General features: G+C 40.5%; 1 protein-coding gene across 9 annotated transcripts in view; it reads left to right on the top strand.

The window, feature by feature from the left end:
• The first annotated feature begins 3,146 nt into the window (after positions 1-3,146).
• Rfx (regulatory transcription factor Rfx) overlaps positions 3,147-16,852 on the top strand; it is a 232,568-nt gene continuing 218,862 nt past the window's right edge. For 6 of the 9 annotated variants that reach the window (XM_083112722.1, XM_083112715.1, XM_083112717.1 and 3 more), the window contains exon 1: positions 3,148-3,420. In XM_083112722.1, the coding sequence (XP_082968848.1) occupies positions 3,276-3,420 (145 nt within the window). In that variant the 5' untranslated portion in view covers positions 3,148-3,275. Of the gene's footprint in view, positions 3,421-16,852 lie in introns of all 9 variants that reach the window. The other 3 variants (XM_083112718.1, XM_083112714.1, XM_083112713.1) reach the window with 1 other exon arrangement.

Here is a 16,852-nt window from a genome sequence, read left to right as displayed (position 1 = left end):
CAATACATTTTGCAACGCTCATTTGTTTCTTCCCGCTAACAGTATTCGGTGCCTTGTGACTCGAAAAATCCCGATGTTAGTCGAAGAAAATTAAACTGTTCGCTGATCCGCTGTTTCCCAGCCGTCAGCTGGAAATGCGACCACTATAGTTAACGATGGGTTAACAAGTAATTTACAGGACCAAATTCGGGGGGGGGGGGGATGTATTGAAGATATCGCTACAAATCATTAAAATGCTTCAAAATAGGACCCTTGGGCGTCGACACACTTCTGCCAACGAGTTTTCCACGCTTGGAAGACGCCCTGGAACAAAGCCATTCTCTTTGCCCTGGAAGTCCTTTCCGGAATGTCCTTCAAGCAGCGCGTCGAAGCCGCTTTGACCTCTGCTACGGTCCCATGACGGTGTCCTTTGAGCGTTGTCTTCACTCGAGGGAACAGAAAAAAATACCGCCAGGGCCAGATCGGGACTGTAGTAGGGGGGGGGGGGCTGGGGAAGCGTTGTGATGCCGTTCCGGGCCAGGTAGTCGTTGACCATGAAGCAAGTGTGGCTTGGTGCATTGTCATGATGCAGCCTCCAATTGGCACAGATTTTTCTCATCTGCAAATCCTCGGTAATGATGGTGTGCACAGTTATTTTATCAATTCCTATGCGGTCTGCAATCATTCCAACACTTAACCGCCGGTCTGAGTTCAACACATGACGCACACGTTGCACATTGTCCTCGGTTCTGCTCGTGGACGGGCGTCCTGTGCGGGATTCGTCTTCCACACTCTCTCGACCGTCTTTGAAGCACTTGTGCCATTTCAAAACAGCAGCTTTTGATAGGCTTTCACTCCCGAACACTTGCTGGATCATGGCCAACGTCTCCATAGCCGATTTTCCGAGTCCCCCACAGAATTTAATGGCGTACCGTTGTTCGATGGCACGAACAACGCGAACAAGGCTTCGAACGAGCCTATAGACAGGGGTCCACTTAAACAACGGTACGAACTGCACGGAAGCTCGTAGGCGACTGACGCTAGGTGTGTTCTGAAGCTTGCTTCCCCTCCATTGAACCCACCTGGAGCGAGCGCGCTGCAACGTACAGTCGCGTCAAAAAGAAAAAAAAATGGTCTCATTACTTTTTATACAGACCCTGTATACTAGTAGCATGCTTATTCTTGATACTACGTAGTTTGTACGGTGTTCACCGTTTCATTGTTCGTTCACGAAAATTCCATAAAACAAAAGGTGTCAGATGGAAAGATATGTATTCCACCTTCATTATTATTATTTGGCCACACAATGCTTATTGAATAAGGTTTAATTACATCCGTAAAACATTTTTATTGGCTGCGCAATATATGTCGTTTTGTCTATACTTTCGATTCAAGAAGAACTCAAGCAGAACAATCTGACTCATCCAAAACAAATGTTTGCAAAATATTTCTACAGATACCAATGGCGAGACCTGTCACTGCTTTACATTCAAAGACAAAAGTGACATAATCTTTTTATTTGTATGCTACTAAACGGATGCATTCACAAGCGTGTGTTTGAACACTTTAATTTCGTGGCAAGTGGATAGACAGGCTTTACCATAAATTATTACTTCAGTTCTGAATCATCCGAAGGCCATAACAGATTGAGCTTTTGAGAGCTTGGCATCTCCAATTGTTGTGCGGTATTTGGTGCAGTTTGAGTTTTCTCACTTCAAGTACGAACAATGAGGATTAAGGGACAGCCAATTCGTAAGTAAATACAGCATTTAATTATAATTAAATTTAATAATTATTAAATTACTGCAATAATACTCAACATTCGCCTTTCATAAAACCTTTGTATCATAGTCAGTCTTAAGAGGTATGAGGCCTGGGGCACATATTAATACTGCACTGCCTTGACATTAATTCAAGACTTAAATAACCTAAGAAATTGAATTATAAATTTCAAGAACATATAGAAAGTGATCTTAAAATGGCGAAGTTAATTTCGAAATTGTAATGTTTGTGTCATTTCTATTACAGCATTAGACAAGGTATTACAAAAGAAAACCGTTTCTAATCATAATTTATTTGTTTGCCTAATATATCTCATTACGTGTTTATGTTCAAGTAAGGGCCGACCTCCGTGGCGGAGTGTCTACGTTACGACGCCAGAGGCCTCGGGTTCGAATTCCGGCCTCGGCGTGGGTGTTCTTTACGAGTGTCCTTTCATCAATTTCATCACATTGTCACTCATCCTGATCTTCGCAATTAGCCAAAAATGACAGAAAAGTGAAGTAAAATAAACCAAATCAATAAATGTTCAAGTACGTTTTTTGCGTAAAACTGTGTGTCAATTTCATACGGTGGCTTCATTTTATAAATGAGTTCATTGTCATTCCTTTTTTTTTTTTTTGAGTTTGGTGTTTTAAGTCCACTTTGTGCAAAATAAGGCGAATTGGGACTGTACCTACAGTTTAAAGTGGGATCCGAACCACTATGTGCTTCCACCGGGTATCGAACCCGGGAGCCCTTGGTTACAAGGCAACGACGCTACCACTACACCATCGGGGAGGTTCATTGTCATAGAAGTACTTGGAATTAATTTGTAGTGTAGTTTTCAGTAATCTATTACATTTGTAAGTGCTAAAATTGCATAATTTTTTTCAATTTCCCCAATATCCATTGCCTTGTAGTAGGGCCCTTTGAAACACAGGGCTTCGGGCTAGTCTGTGGCCTTGGGTTTGTGCCCCAGTGAGAACCCCCTACCCCCTCCTCCCCTCAAACTTAGGCCCGGCTCTGTTTGTAATCAAGATGTGATGATTCATTAGACTTCACGGTTGGAGTACAAGTTTTCATCGTTTAGTCTCGCGTGGAAACGTAAAGTACCATTAAACCTTCGTGTAGAAATTGAACTTGCAAAATTTTCCAAATCAGAGTATACCAAGGAAATATGCTGTGATTTTTTCTACCGAAATAATCGATTTCGCTTTTCTATCGATATGATTCTATTTAATTGTTTTATTTGTATAATTCTTTACATATTAAAATTATTGTTTAAAATTGCTAGACAGTTTTACCATTTTTTTATGTTCATCTTTAGTAGGTCCATTAAGCCTTGTTAGATTGTGTAGCATTTTCGAAAGATCGATATAGTTTCTTGAAAAATGAAAAACGCTTTTTACATTACTCATTGTTGGAAGTCGACATGTTGTAAGTTATCATGGAGTGATAATTCTTCATAATTGACGAAAACGAGACGTTTACGTGGAAACAACAGAAATAGTGTTTAAAATTCGCTACGCGTAGTTATGAGTTGGCCCGGTGATAAGAAGGTGTACGAGTTTTTGACCAAGAACAAGAAGCCGTCATGCTCCAAAGCACCGAGTACTCCTGGTTGCTCAAAATATCACCAAGGTCGTGGATCGAAGCAAAATGCAAAACGTTCTAAATCAGGTAAAACAAATATGTATATATTTATATATTATTAAGTAGTGACAAGTTTCAATATACGTAACAAGTAAACAGAATGGAGTTGTGACAGTTTGGAATCATTGCCCTTGTACTGATAATCACGATTTTGAAGCTCTTGCAATATGTACAAGTGTAAGGAACTTCTTCTATATGTACAATGAGAAGCTTAATTAATGTACTGATGTTAGAAATGTTATTGTTTCGTCAGTTGTGTCGTGTTTCGACTGACAAAAGGATTATTATTACTACCAATCTTGTAATTGGCATTAATTGATATTATTATGGGTATAGAGATGATGTAAGGTAATGTCTAAAATATCTTATCATTTCGATATGCATGACTTCATTGAACATACAGACTAGGTATACGAATTCTCACTTTGTTACATCAGGTAAACTCAAATATTGCCTTGCGGTTCTAAGAACCTTAGAACATTGGTTCTAACCTAGGTTATTAAATCTTATGATAACGTTTACACGTAATTTAGAAACACTTAGAACATTTACATTCTAAGGGAACCCAAACTAATACACAAAAAGAGCCCTGACCAAATTCCTTGTGCCAAGTTTAAACTTAACGTCCATCTAATACCTACAAGTTTCTTGTGAAAACTTTAACATAATGTTCAGAGAGCTTAGTCAGTTGTAGAATGGTGCCCTCGTTAAATCCACAAGGCTGCATACTTTTCGACATGGAAATCTTTGATGATTGGACCATTCATCGACAAGAATGATTTTTCAATTGTGTTTGATACATTGTTAAGAAATTGTATCATTTTATATGAGGGGGATAAAAACATCCCTGGCAGGGATGAAAATAATTGTATTTTGCTTGTGATTTTTTTTCCCTGAGGGGGAAATCCCCGGCACCCCTCCCCCCCGTTAATTCGCACACTGCTCCTTCACCCCGGCGTCGTCTGTCCTGAACACACGATAATTCTGCCATACAAGTTGAGTTGAGTTGGTGTTTTAAGTCCACTTTGTGCACAGTAAGGCTAATCGGGACTGGACATACAGCTTAAAGTGGGATCCGAACCACTATGTGCCTCCACCGGGTATCAAACCCGGGACCCCTTGATTACAAGGTGTACGCGCCATCGGGGAGGCCCTCTGCCATACAAGGAAGAGCTCTGGGCAGAGATTACTCGTATGTAAAAATTTTATTTTATTACTAGTGTGATTGTCCTTTTTGGTTAAGATATGAATGGGCTCATCAGGATCTATATTCACTCATTATAATACGGAGACATGTGTCTTAACGAGCAGCACCACGCTCCGGGCTCGTTTACCGAGGTTGAGCGAGCCTCAGAGCTTCTTTATACAGGGACAAGAGCGGAAAAATTCCGACCTTACATCACCCACCCCGGGTATCGAATCCGGCTGTCCCGCTTGGCAGCCAGACACCCTACCGACTAGGTTGAAATCTGGAGCACGAGGCGTCTCGTGAACGCATGCGGTGCATGCTGGTCATGCGTCAATTGTGGGAAAAAGGACAGCTTGCTCTGCGACGACATTCATGAGCATTTCTACATTCCAATTTCTTCATATAGGAGAAGTATTTATTTTACACGAGAGCGCTGAACGAAGCTTATATTACATTTCTTGGATCTGAAGTGAAAGAAAGTACTAATTCCTTTCCCATAATTGATGCATGCGACACTTCAGATCCAAGAAATGTAATATAAGCTTAGTTCAGCGCTCTCGTGTAAAAGAAATACTACTCCTATATGAAGAAACTAGAATGTAGAAATGCTCATGAATGTCGTCGGTGAGCAAGCTGTCCTTTTTCCCACAATTGACGCATGCGCAGCATGCACCGCATGCGTTCACGAGACTCCTCTGAGCACGACACAGGCAAATTGAAGAGTCGACAAGGGTTTGATGGAGGGAAAAACAATATTGTCTTCTGTTAATATCGGAGCCTGTCGTGGGCAAAACTTGGGGTCTAACTTTGTCGGAGGAGAGGCAGAATCGAACTAGAGCTTAACTGGGGGGACGGAATCGACAAGCTGTCAATAAGAAATAGCGCGCAGCACTATTTTGCTAAATAGCTGTTACACGTTATTTCTTTGATTCTCAGGTCCCAGGGTTGACAAAAACTTGTGATTTTAATAATCCTAATTTTGGGGGAGGGAGTGCCCCACCCTTTTGTCTCCGCCAAATTAAGCCTGTGGAGCCTGCTGACAGGATAATCGTAGATAGGTCAGTGTTTCCTGACATTCATTTCATACATATCGATTCAATATGAAGGTAAACGGTGATACTTGTATTTTACTAGTTTGAATGCACTTTCGTATGTAGAATTGTTTTAATTTTTTTTTTCTTGTTTGCCGGACTTCATCATTCGTGTTCAACTCTTTCTTTCCAAAGTGCACTGCGTGATGACGTCATGTTGAATGTCATATCCATTTACACACGCTCTGGCTTTGGCTCTTGGGGGAATCAGTTTGCTTCACGCGGGAAATGATTTGGTTCGCTCTAGACCAGTGTTTCTCAACCTGCGGGCCGAGACCTGGTACCGTGCCCTGCCGTAAATTATATCAGGCCGCAAGAGGTTCTCCTCATGGAGCTAAGAAGGGGGAGGAGCAAGCATCGCGCGGTTTTTCTGAAGCCGGGTCACGTGACAGAACCGGAGAAGTCGGACCAAAACATTAGAAGACGCCGTTATTTTGGGTACTTTTGAATAAGATTTAGGAAGCAATGGTGCCTGTAGTGTTGCCCACGAGACGAGACGAGACGAGACTTTGGTCTGTCCCGTCCCGTCTCGTGAAAATGCTGTCTCGTCTCGTGTCTCGTCTCGAAAATATTCGTTTGTCCCGTCTCGTGTCCCGTCTCGTCTCGTCCCGTCTCGTTTTGTCCCGTCTCGTCTCGTAAAAGTGATCCGGGATATAATGCCAACAAAAGTCAAAAGTAGCAGAAACACAATATTTTTCCGGAAAGTGGGATAATGCTCCAAATATTTTACCCATTGCGTGGTGAGAATAAATAAGGTTCGTTACTCATGAGGACATTAATATTAAAAATGCAGTTTGTTAGTTACTGAGTGCTTGGTATCTTATGAAATCTACCTTGTGGTTTTCTCGCTTCATACAACTGTCTATCCATCGTACATTTATACCGAGTTTGTTAGAACCTGTCCCGTTTCCCGCGTTAGCGATCGCTCGACAGTTTCGGTGCCAATGAGAAACGAGAAAAAAGTCGTCTGCTGGGCAGCGAGGAGCGAATGGAAGCCAGAAGAGAGGAGCTTACGTAGACGCTGTTGTCACGTTGCGTATTTTAATTTGCTGCCTGGCTTTGGCTTTCCCCAGCACGGAGTTCAGGCGGTCTTCAGCAGCAACACCGCTTGGTTTACGCTAGAAAAGCCAGCAATCAGCTAGCGCGGGAAGCCGGACAGGTTGTAACAAACACGGTATAAGTGAGTGCTATTTTTCATTACTGCTATACCTTTTGGAAGTCTTGAAATGTTTTCCAATAGACCTTCTTTCTTTCTGAATGTCAAACTTCCGTGCACTATGAAAATGTACATTTTTTCTTTAAATTCTAAGCTTGGCGCTGGGGAGCAACAAAAAAGTTTTTAAATGTGTAGTACGGACACAAAAGACTATTTAAAATTTAAATATTTAGTATATTACAAATAGAAAGCATTTATTGTTCTTAATATTGTTAAACATCTTCTATGACATAAGTTCCAAAAAGTGTTTCTTTGTGATATTGTGCTGTTTCTTATGTTCAGCTTATGACGCACATACTTCTTTGTTTTCCCTTTAGCCACTAAGTCCGGTACCAGCACCGCTTGATCTAATTTATCCTTCGGCAGGCACGCATCTAGAAATATATGTCGGGGGAGGGTGCCTGAGCCAAGTGTTTCAGAAAAAATGACAATAATAACATTAATGACAACAATTAAGCAAATGTTTAAATTAATGCATTAATATAATTCATAGGTCTATTCGCTTGAATATGTAAATTAATCAATTCTATTATTGTTATTGCATGAAATGTTACAAAGATGGTAGAAGAATGGTAATATAACAGCACGAATATTAGCTAATATCTGGCTTACGTGTAGTTAAGATCGTCAAAATCTGCATAAAAACAGCTGTCCTGGCAAGAAAATTAATGTCAAAAAAGGTGATGAATTGAATATTTGCTGAATAACAACAAAATATGTTACATCCAGTTCCTGATTAATATTTTATGCTCATTATTATAAGTAGTAGCGTACATAAAACTTCATTGATATTAGAAACAATGTGAGGCACTTAGTGAAGTGCAATTCTCCTGTAGGAGAATTCTGCTCTATGTGCTTTGAAGAACACATTGCGCACCTTTGGTACGTCCAGGACTTGACATTTCTTCTCAATGGCAAGAACAGCCAAATGAGGCAGTTTGCATCCAGCATTATGTTTCGAGCAAGGCTTTTCAAAGATTTTAAGGACAACCATCTTCGTAACCCTGAAGAGTTTTGGGCAAAATTTGTGTTTCACCTTTCAGGGAAAGGCCTCCCCCATGGCGCAGTGGTAGCGTCATTGCCTTGTAATCGAGGGGTCCCGGGTTCGATACCTGGTGGAGGCACAAGTGGTTCGGATCCCACTTTAAACTGTAGGTCCAGTCCCGATTAGCCTTACTGTGCATAAAGTGGACTTAAAACAGCAACTCAAACCAAACCAAACCTTTCAGGGAAATGTTATCACAGGATAAAAAATCAGACAGAGGTTGCAGTTATCTCGTAATTCAAGAAATATTCTGACCCTGGCATTACTTACTCTTACTCTACCACTCCAACGTATGTCTGTGCTACCCAATTACAGGCACCTATGGAGTTCGTGGGAAGAAGTTCTTCGATTTTGATATGTACGCGAAAGAGCGAACCTGTATCTAATGATTGAAGAGTGGCAAATCCTAATACCTGCCAGCGATATGTTTTGAATCGAATTTTAAGTGTAATTTGCATTTTAAGGTTCACGTTCAATACATTTCCAAATAATATTCCCTCATTAGCTTCAAGAGTATCGAAGAAATCCCCTTTGTTAAGGTTTCCTCAGACTCATCACCTCGAAATTCAAGTCCCTGAATAGTAAGAAACCGCGATGAATCCACAACAACTGACATGTAGTGTCGGGTTTTCTTCGATCACCTTTGGTCCTGGGTTCGATACCCAGTTGAGGCACTTTAAACTATAAGTCCAGTTCCAATTAGCCTTACTGTGCATAAAGTGGACTTCAAACACCAAATCAACCAACCAACCAAATCTTGAATCAACTTTGAATGTCTTTTAATAATTAGCGTTGTCAGCCCGTACTACAGATGATGTTTTGTGGTCCTGAAAATATTCGTGATGTTTTAAAACCATCCACATTCAACACTTTTTCCCAGTTCTTAAGACTGGTTAAAACTTAGGTTAATCTCGGCTATTACAGGACATAAATGAATGAGAAATCACCTATCTTGGACGAAGCAAATTAATATTTGTTAATCAAGTTGGTATTATAAGCAGGAAAGTAATATCATGCAGAATACACCACTTTGAAAAGGTGAAAATCGTCATACTCTTATAAATGAACTCTCTTTTTATTCGATATTTAATAAACTTCAGTTGGGGGCCCGGGTGGGGGGGGCGAAGTGTCTGACATGGGGCGTCCCCCTGCCCCCCTCTGGCGTCGTCACTGCTTCCAACCCTCTAATAACTTCGCTGCTGATAGCCTCACCTTCGAAATGGAAGCTTGTGTGTCGGCGAATAATACAAAGAACTTGTGTTCACTGTCCCTCTTTCATTCAAAGTCTGCCGTTTTCCTTTTCAGCTTTTCCTGCAAAACTTCCTGTCAGCAAGAAAACCAAATTACAGAATTTTTATTGCCCCTCCCTTGCATCAACTTTCATTCCTACTTTAGGCCTGGATTTATGGCACGTACCCGCTACTGCAGGTCAACCTCGCCCTATGTTTCGTGTTTGCCCCCTGAAGCAACGGTGTCCATTGTTCAAAGCGAAACCTTTGTCAGTGGGGAACGGCGAAAAATAGTCTCGGAATAAACCCTGGTCGTAAACAAGCTCCCGCCACCCTGACATTGCTGTCAGCTTCCCTCTGAAGTTTGATAAAAGTACTTGTGAAATGTGTTTAGTAACGAGTGAAAATGTAGACAGTAGATACTACGTGTATTTTGCTCATAAATTTGAAGGCTAAATTTACAGAAAAAAAAGAACAGCTACAACAGTCCTTCATCTGATTTACAGAAAGGCTAATCGGGACTGGGCCCACAGTTTAAAGTGGGGTTCAAATCACAATGTGCCTTCACCGGGTATCGAACCCGGGACCCCTTGATTACAAGGCGACGACGCTAGCACTGTACCATCGGGGAGTCCCCTCATAGAACAAAGTTTCCTTCTGCGACGATTATACAGAACTTAGTGCACTTTCTTCATTTGAAATCTATTCTATATCAGCCTCAGTATTTCGTTATTACAATCCAAGGAATAGTATTCTCCTTAAATAAGAAATAAAGAAATAAAAAAAAACCATTGGAAATAATCTTCAAACGGACGTAAAAAAATCGAATCCAACCACCTGTAGAATGCCTGAGGGAAACAACAAGAATTTTCTCAACAAAGACATTTCCGAAATTCCCATAACATTCTAATAATTTCGCAACCCGTGCAAATAATCATGTGGTAAAATCTTGTCGTGGTTCCCTGTAAACACTTAAATCATCAAATTACTTCTTTCCATATTTCCCGTATTTTCTCCTCCTCTTTAGCTCTCAGCTGTTCGGAGTGGGATAATGCAAGATTATTTGTCCCTAATTATCTCGTTCTCTTAGTCTTGCTAATATCTTGGACTCCTTAATAACTTTCCCAACAACTCCTTATCAATTTGTACTGCCATGTATCCTACAATGCTTTTCCTACTTCCTAATAACAATCACTTCTGTACACCCTTTGATGTAAAAATTAAATAATAAAAATAAACCATATCCGTCGGTCCGTTTATCTTTCCAGCCTATAGAGCTGAGACTATTTTTACATGATAAACCTCGGACGCAGACATTCCACGATCTTTTGGCCCCTCCTTCCACCTTCTCTACCTGCCCTTTTACTTGATGTTATTCAGAATTGCATTAGTATCTGGAGTACTATCGTCACATAAAGTTATTAACCTGGAATATTTTTTTGAAAAAAATGGGGAGTAACGCTGTGTTTCGAAAGAGTATAGGAAATAAGTTTAGGTATTCATTCATGCCTCACTCTAGAATAGTCTTATTATTTTGACTTAATACGCGCTTATCAACGTTTCTAATTGAAATACTTTATTCCAAGCAAACAAGTATTTGCAACTGATTAAAAATTTTGCTTTTATTTTTTCGAGACATTCGAGACGAGACGAGACTTTTCAAAAGCCGTCCCGTCCCGTCTCGTGTCTCGTCTCGAAAACGAGACGAGAAAGGCATTCCGTCTCGTCCCGTCTCGAATTTCAAAAGGCTTGTCCCGTCTCGTGTCTCGTCTCGTTTTCGAGACGAGACACGAGACGAGACGGGACATGTCCCGTCTCGTGAGCAACACTAGGTGCCTGCTCAACACACGGTTGTACTAACAAGCGACAGAAAACCTGAAGGAATAATATTCCATAAGCAAATAAAGCTAGTTATAGTTTTTTTTGTAGTATTTAAGTGTAAAGTAAACCTCGAGTTTTCGTTTGTAGTTGGAGCCTACTTCCAGCCCGCAATTTTTTTTTCCAGTCAACTTGTGAATGCAGGTTCATTTCTTGCTCTCTGATTGGCTGGTGGAAAGTTACGGTGCTCTGATTCTGAGAATATCTTATTTCCTATTTTCAGCGCAAATTTGCTGCTTTCTAATCTAACCTAACCTAACCTAACCTAACCTACAGCGCAAATAAGATATTCTCACAATCAGAGCAGTGTAACTTTCCAACAGCCGATCAGAGAGCAAGAAATGAAACCGCATTCACAAGTTGACTGGAAAAAGAAAAAGCGCTTCCAGCCATCACCCCCTGAAACTCAAGCGGGTGATGTTCCAGCCCGCGTGCGCTTGCAGCAGCCGATGCGATGTTCTTCTGTCTGTGAAGTCATTGGTTGTAGTAGATGCGGGCGGCAGCATGCGGCCATCTTACTCAGACCATAAGCTCCGCCCACTGGCATCAAAACGAAAGCAAGGAGTGATACGAGACTGCAGGCACCTGATTCTCCTGAGCTTTGCAACCTACAGTCCAACCTGGCAACCAAAATGGAAAGTTGGCCTTTCCTTCGGAGTTCACCTGCGATAAGGAGAAATTCTTTCTCGTCAGTAGTGATGAGAATTCTCACATTCTGATATTGATTGATTGATTTGCTTTATTTTACTTCGCTTTTGTGCCACTTTGGCTAATTTGCGAAGATGGGGATGAGTAATGATTTGATGAATGGACACTCACAAACATCTATATGCCCAGGCCAGGATTCTAACCCGGGACCCCTGGAGTCATAGCGCGATGTGCTAACCACTCCGCCACGGAGGCAACAATGGCGGTGAGCGAGCAAACGATTTAACATGGGGCGCGTTGCTTCCTGCCTCCAAATTTATAATTTGACGGATGGCCAGCACAATCAATTTAGTTTGCGCAGCAATTTTTATTAACTAATTTATTGAAGTGGAAGTATTCTGATTAGTTGGAATTTTTCGGTGTCCGAAATGCAACATGGCAATAAAAATCAATACTTACGAAATTAATTGTCAACTAATCTAAACCATATTTTATATTTATCAATAAGCCTAGACGTAATCTAATACTCTCTATGATTATACCATAATTTAATTATTAATACGTTAGAGGCATGCATATTTCGTTTTTGACGTAAACACGAAATGTGAGGTAACATATTTTAATGTTAATTTTTCATGTGTCTGAAAGGTGTGAGGTGCATTTTCTCACCCTGTTTTGTCACGAAATAATGCGAAATAGACTTTTAAACACGAAATTTAGAGTTTATTTACCGACGCGACACTTTCTGAAGACATAATTATCCTGTGAGTTATACAATTCACGGAAAATTGATTAATTCTGCTGTAAATATTTGAGACGCAAAAATTGACCCCTTTGTACAGGAATACAATTAATATTCTGGTAACAACATAAATGTCCCATTAGAAGGGATATGTTTATTTTGTGTAGTAAGTGCAGTTTTTAAATCAAATTTGGGATCATATTCACATTTTTAAAACCAAAATGTAATTTTATATAGGCTATCACCGCTATAACAGCGAAATTTTATTTTATTTGCCACTTTTGAACCCAAAATTGATTTTATTTTAGTACCGAAATGTTGCTTTTTTATGTACCAAAAATATGTGCCTCTATTAATATTACATTTGAAAGGCACATATTAATTAACGTATAAAATTTTTAAGAAATTTACGAGTAAAATTGTTTGGATCGGCACATCGAGTTTTGAAAAACAAATTTACCTGGCCATGGCTCACGAACGTTGAGAGCCACTGCTCGAGACCCACAAACTCGAAGGTTGTTCGCCTCGTTTCGTCGTGGACAAACTGACATTCAATCAACAGAGCACTAGAAACTTTAGTGAAGGTTGCTGCTGCCAAGCCCATCATGGTCATCAAAACGCTCACTAATTGCCACCACAAACCTTCCATTCAAGCGAACTCTGCCCAGGCCCGTATCCAGGAATTCTTAGTGGGGGGGGGGGGGGGGGGGCGAAGTCAATCCTAGAGGGGGCAAATTTTTAATATACGGTTTCGCATTGGCAGATATAGCAGGTTACACAGAGGCAGTTGCCCCCTCCTGCAAAAGAGGTAAGTAACAGAAAAGGGATGATATCTTGAAAACTCCAACGAACAAAAAAAACTTCGAGCAACGTCAAATAGCAATATTTCGATAATGACCTTTCCAGATTGCCAAAGAATATAAAGTTTAACATAAATAGGCTAATAAGGACTGTATCTATTTAATATTTACAGGTCGATAATGTTAATGGACGATTAATATGTACCAACAGCTTTGGGCCTCTCTGCAGAACGATTAAGGGAGCCCTTTATAAATCATGCTTCATGATGATTCCCTCTAGTTTCTAGTATGCAAGATTTTTATGTACAAAGGAGTCTAACGAGAATCCAACAACACCATTGTGTTGTGTTATGGAAGAAAAATTGAATTAATTAAATAATAATGGTTACATATTATCTACACTTTGATGAACTGTGTAAAAATTTGTAATACTTTTTTTCTACTTGCTAAAACATTAAAACATGGGTCCCTTAGTCCACCACGGACTCTTTATTTCCTTCAAAAGGGAGATTCTTGCATCACCACAGACAATGTTTGCCTACTGGGTATGTTAACCATTTTGCAAAATATTGTGTGAATTATAGGTGAAATGCATGTGTTTGACACCTGACAAACAAATAGGAATCGCTTGATTGATCAAGGACTACTTGGATTACAGTGTCATCATTAATATTTTATATTAAGTTTCATAGAAATAATTTGTTTTAATAGGGCGCAAATAATTTTACGGGGCGCCATGACATTCTCTTAAACATTTTTCTTTCATATAGATCGTTTGGCTCCCATGGCCGACTCCTGCCGCCCCATACCTTTGGCTCTGAACTTGGACTATAAGAATAGCGGAGCGAGCAAGAAAATTTTACGAAATGTACTTTTACTTGTATAAAAATTGTAATCGATGAGGGGGGGCAATTGGCCCTCTGTGCCCCTTGCAAGTGCCCTTGGCCGTCTGGAAGAAAAATGCAAGGAACACGTGAAAACTAATTCCATCACGAGTATCCAATTGTCCTGCTATTCTTAGATTCTCCTAATATTGTTTTCTTTACTTCAAAATTCGGGGAGGGGAGGACAATGCTCCCAGCCCCCCTGTGGTTGCGGCAATGTTTATGAGTGTCTCTTCATCAATTTCACGTCATCAGTCATTGTTGCGATTAGCTAGAAGTGGCAGAAAAGCAACGCTAAGTAACAAAAATTAAATATCCATTCCCTCTGTCTACCACATGAATCATTATTACAAAAAGGTAGACTTGGGAAACAAAAATTTAAGCATTTCCAAGTAACACATCCAAGAAAATCATCCAAACACATTAGGCACCATTAATACAAGACTACCGTACTCAAAATGTCACAACTGTTCTAGATACTGAAAATTGCGAAATCATTTCCCGAAGTCTGAATCTGGAAGGGAATTCCCCCCAATCCTGATACGACATTATACGGATTCCCATACACGCTAATAAATCACAAAATCAAAAAGTGTCTTTGTTATGATGCTAGAGTAACACATGATATACTAATTGTAAAGATTAGAGAGAATTCCAGGTAGAAATGGGTTCCGTATTTTTCACAGGGGGCAAAGCAGGCTCTCAGGGGGGCAGTTTCCCCCCAGCCTCCCTCTAGCTACGGGCCTGACTCTGCCCTGCAGAAATGAGTTTACATGATTGAGAGCGCTTTTCTTCCTCTTCTTTTGTGAATGCTTCTTCAAACGCTTCATTTCCCACGTCAACAAAATGGATGCGGGCCCACGTTAGAAGTTCATTAGCAAATATGTAGGAAAAGAGGGTGAAGAACAAAGATATTTTTTTCAGTCCAGCAGTTTAGAATTGAAATGGGAATATTATTTGATGGTGTATTGTTGACTTTGCAGCTAAACTTTCCTGAAAGGGATGAACATTCTGTATGATAATGCACGCAGAGCTTTCATCGGATATGAACTTCCGTTGTTACAACTCAAAGAGAAACACACTATGGAGAGGCATTCGCATTGTTTCTATGTGATTATTGCGCTGGTTTTCAGGAAGGGGGAAGAGAGGTGTACAGGCGATTTCCTACTTTTATAAAGACAAATGAAGTATATTGTTTATATTGCTGTACTCAGGAATTCCGGGGGGGAAATTGTGATGTTTTTAGTATTCTGAGGCACTGGCGTTTTATACTCACGATTATTTTCGGAGGGGGCTGGAATTGTAAAAGTGGACATCACTAAGACCGTACTTGAAGCGAGCATCCTCCGAGTATGGTCTTGGAGTGCGGTCTTCAAGTCGTGGACTGGAAGTGAAACTCTTTCGAATTGCACTTCGACCGCAGCGCCAAATACGATAAGTAGCCACACATTGGAATAACTTGAACAAACAACTTACTGGCCCATAACCTGTGTTGGTGGCTTTCTACCTCCGTGATTTTAAACAAATGAACAACGAGTGCGGAAACCACGTGACCTAGTCAACAACCATCTGTACTGCGAGCTGTGCACTTGCGTACTTCTGTTCTTGGCGCTTTCGAACTGTACTGTGTGACGTCACTTCCGTCAATACCATACTTTAAGTCTGTACTTTGTACCTTTCGTACAGAGCCTTAGCTGCATTCCACTTAGAGGCGGGATACATTTTAAAATATTTCATAACTGCTATGTTTAACCTTAGTTTAACAAGTTGATCAAAGACAAAATAGTAATCTGGGGTCATTTTAACAGGGGGTTGCATTTACAACTTTGGTTTTACCGTGTTCTTTACTGCTTTCATCTGAACATTTTGATTTTCTTTAACTTCGGGAGGAGCTGTAGCCCCATCAGCAACCCTATGTGTACGCCAGTGTTCAGAGGTATGTGCACGTACGTATGTACGCATAGGATACAATTCCCACCTCTCTAATTAGAATAAGCCGGAACCCGTGGTCGAGTGGTTAGCACATCGCGCTGCGACGCTAGGGGTCCCGGGTTCGAATCCCGCTCGGGCATGTTTGTTTGTAAATGCCCATTCATCAATTTCATCCCTCATCCCCATCTTTGCAAATTAGCCAAGAGGCACAAACGCGAAGTAAAAAAAAAATCTAATTAGAATAAGTTTTTCATCATGAGCAACACAAACAACATTGGGCGGGAGGGCACAAAATCTGTAGATCCGGTGTTGCACAGATGACGTTATCTCGTTTAACGCATCAAACTCGTGCGATTTTCGGAACGCGCAATAATAATTCATCCATAATTCTTCATCCTTTCTATAAGACTTCCTGGCTTCCCGAATCTTGCACCTTACGTTTCATGTCAGCGTATCACTCACTTAATTTAATGTTATCTATCATCTGATACCGTCTGCTCCGGACACGCATCCTTTCCCCTTTAAGGGGGCCACACCCCCGGAAAATAAATATCATAACATTATATTATATTACACAAATAGTATATATTTCATTTCAGTCACAGTAAATTTTAAGAAGAGTTTTGCAGGAAGGTGATAACTTCAAACTAAAGGAGCATTTTTTGAGAGGGCAACACTATTATGGGAGAAATATGGAAAAAAATTGGATACGTTATCTTAGATGAAATATGAATTACGAGAAGGAGAAATGCCAATCCACCTAGGCTTTAATTGCCATACGTTAATCGTGCGTGAAGGTGGCAGA

The sequence above is a fragment of the Lepisma saccharinum genome, chromosome 26, assembly GCF_977018435.1.
Source record: "Lepisma saccharinum chromosome 26, izLepSacc3.1, whole genome shotgun sequence".
Classification (NCBI taxonomy): Eukaryota; Metazoa; Arthropoda; class Insecta; order Zygentoma; family Lepismatidae; genus Lepisma; species Lepisma saccharinum.
Note: the sequence above shows the minus strand (reverse complement) of the source record. Positions and strands in the feature narration are given on the sequence as shown.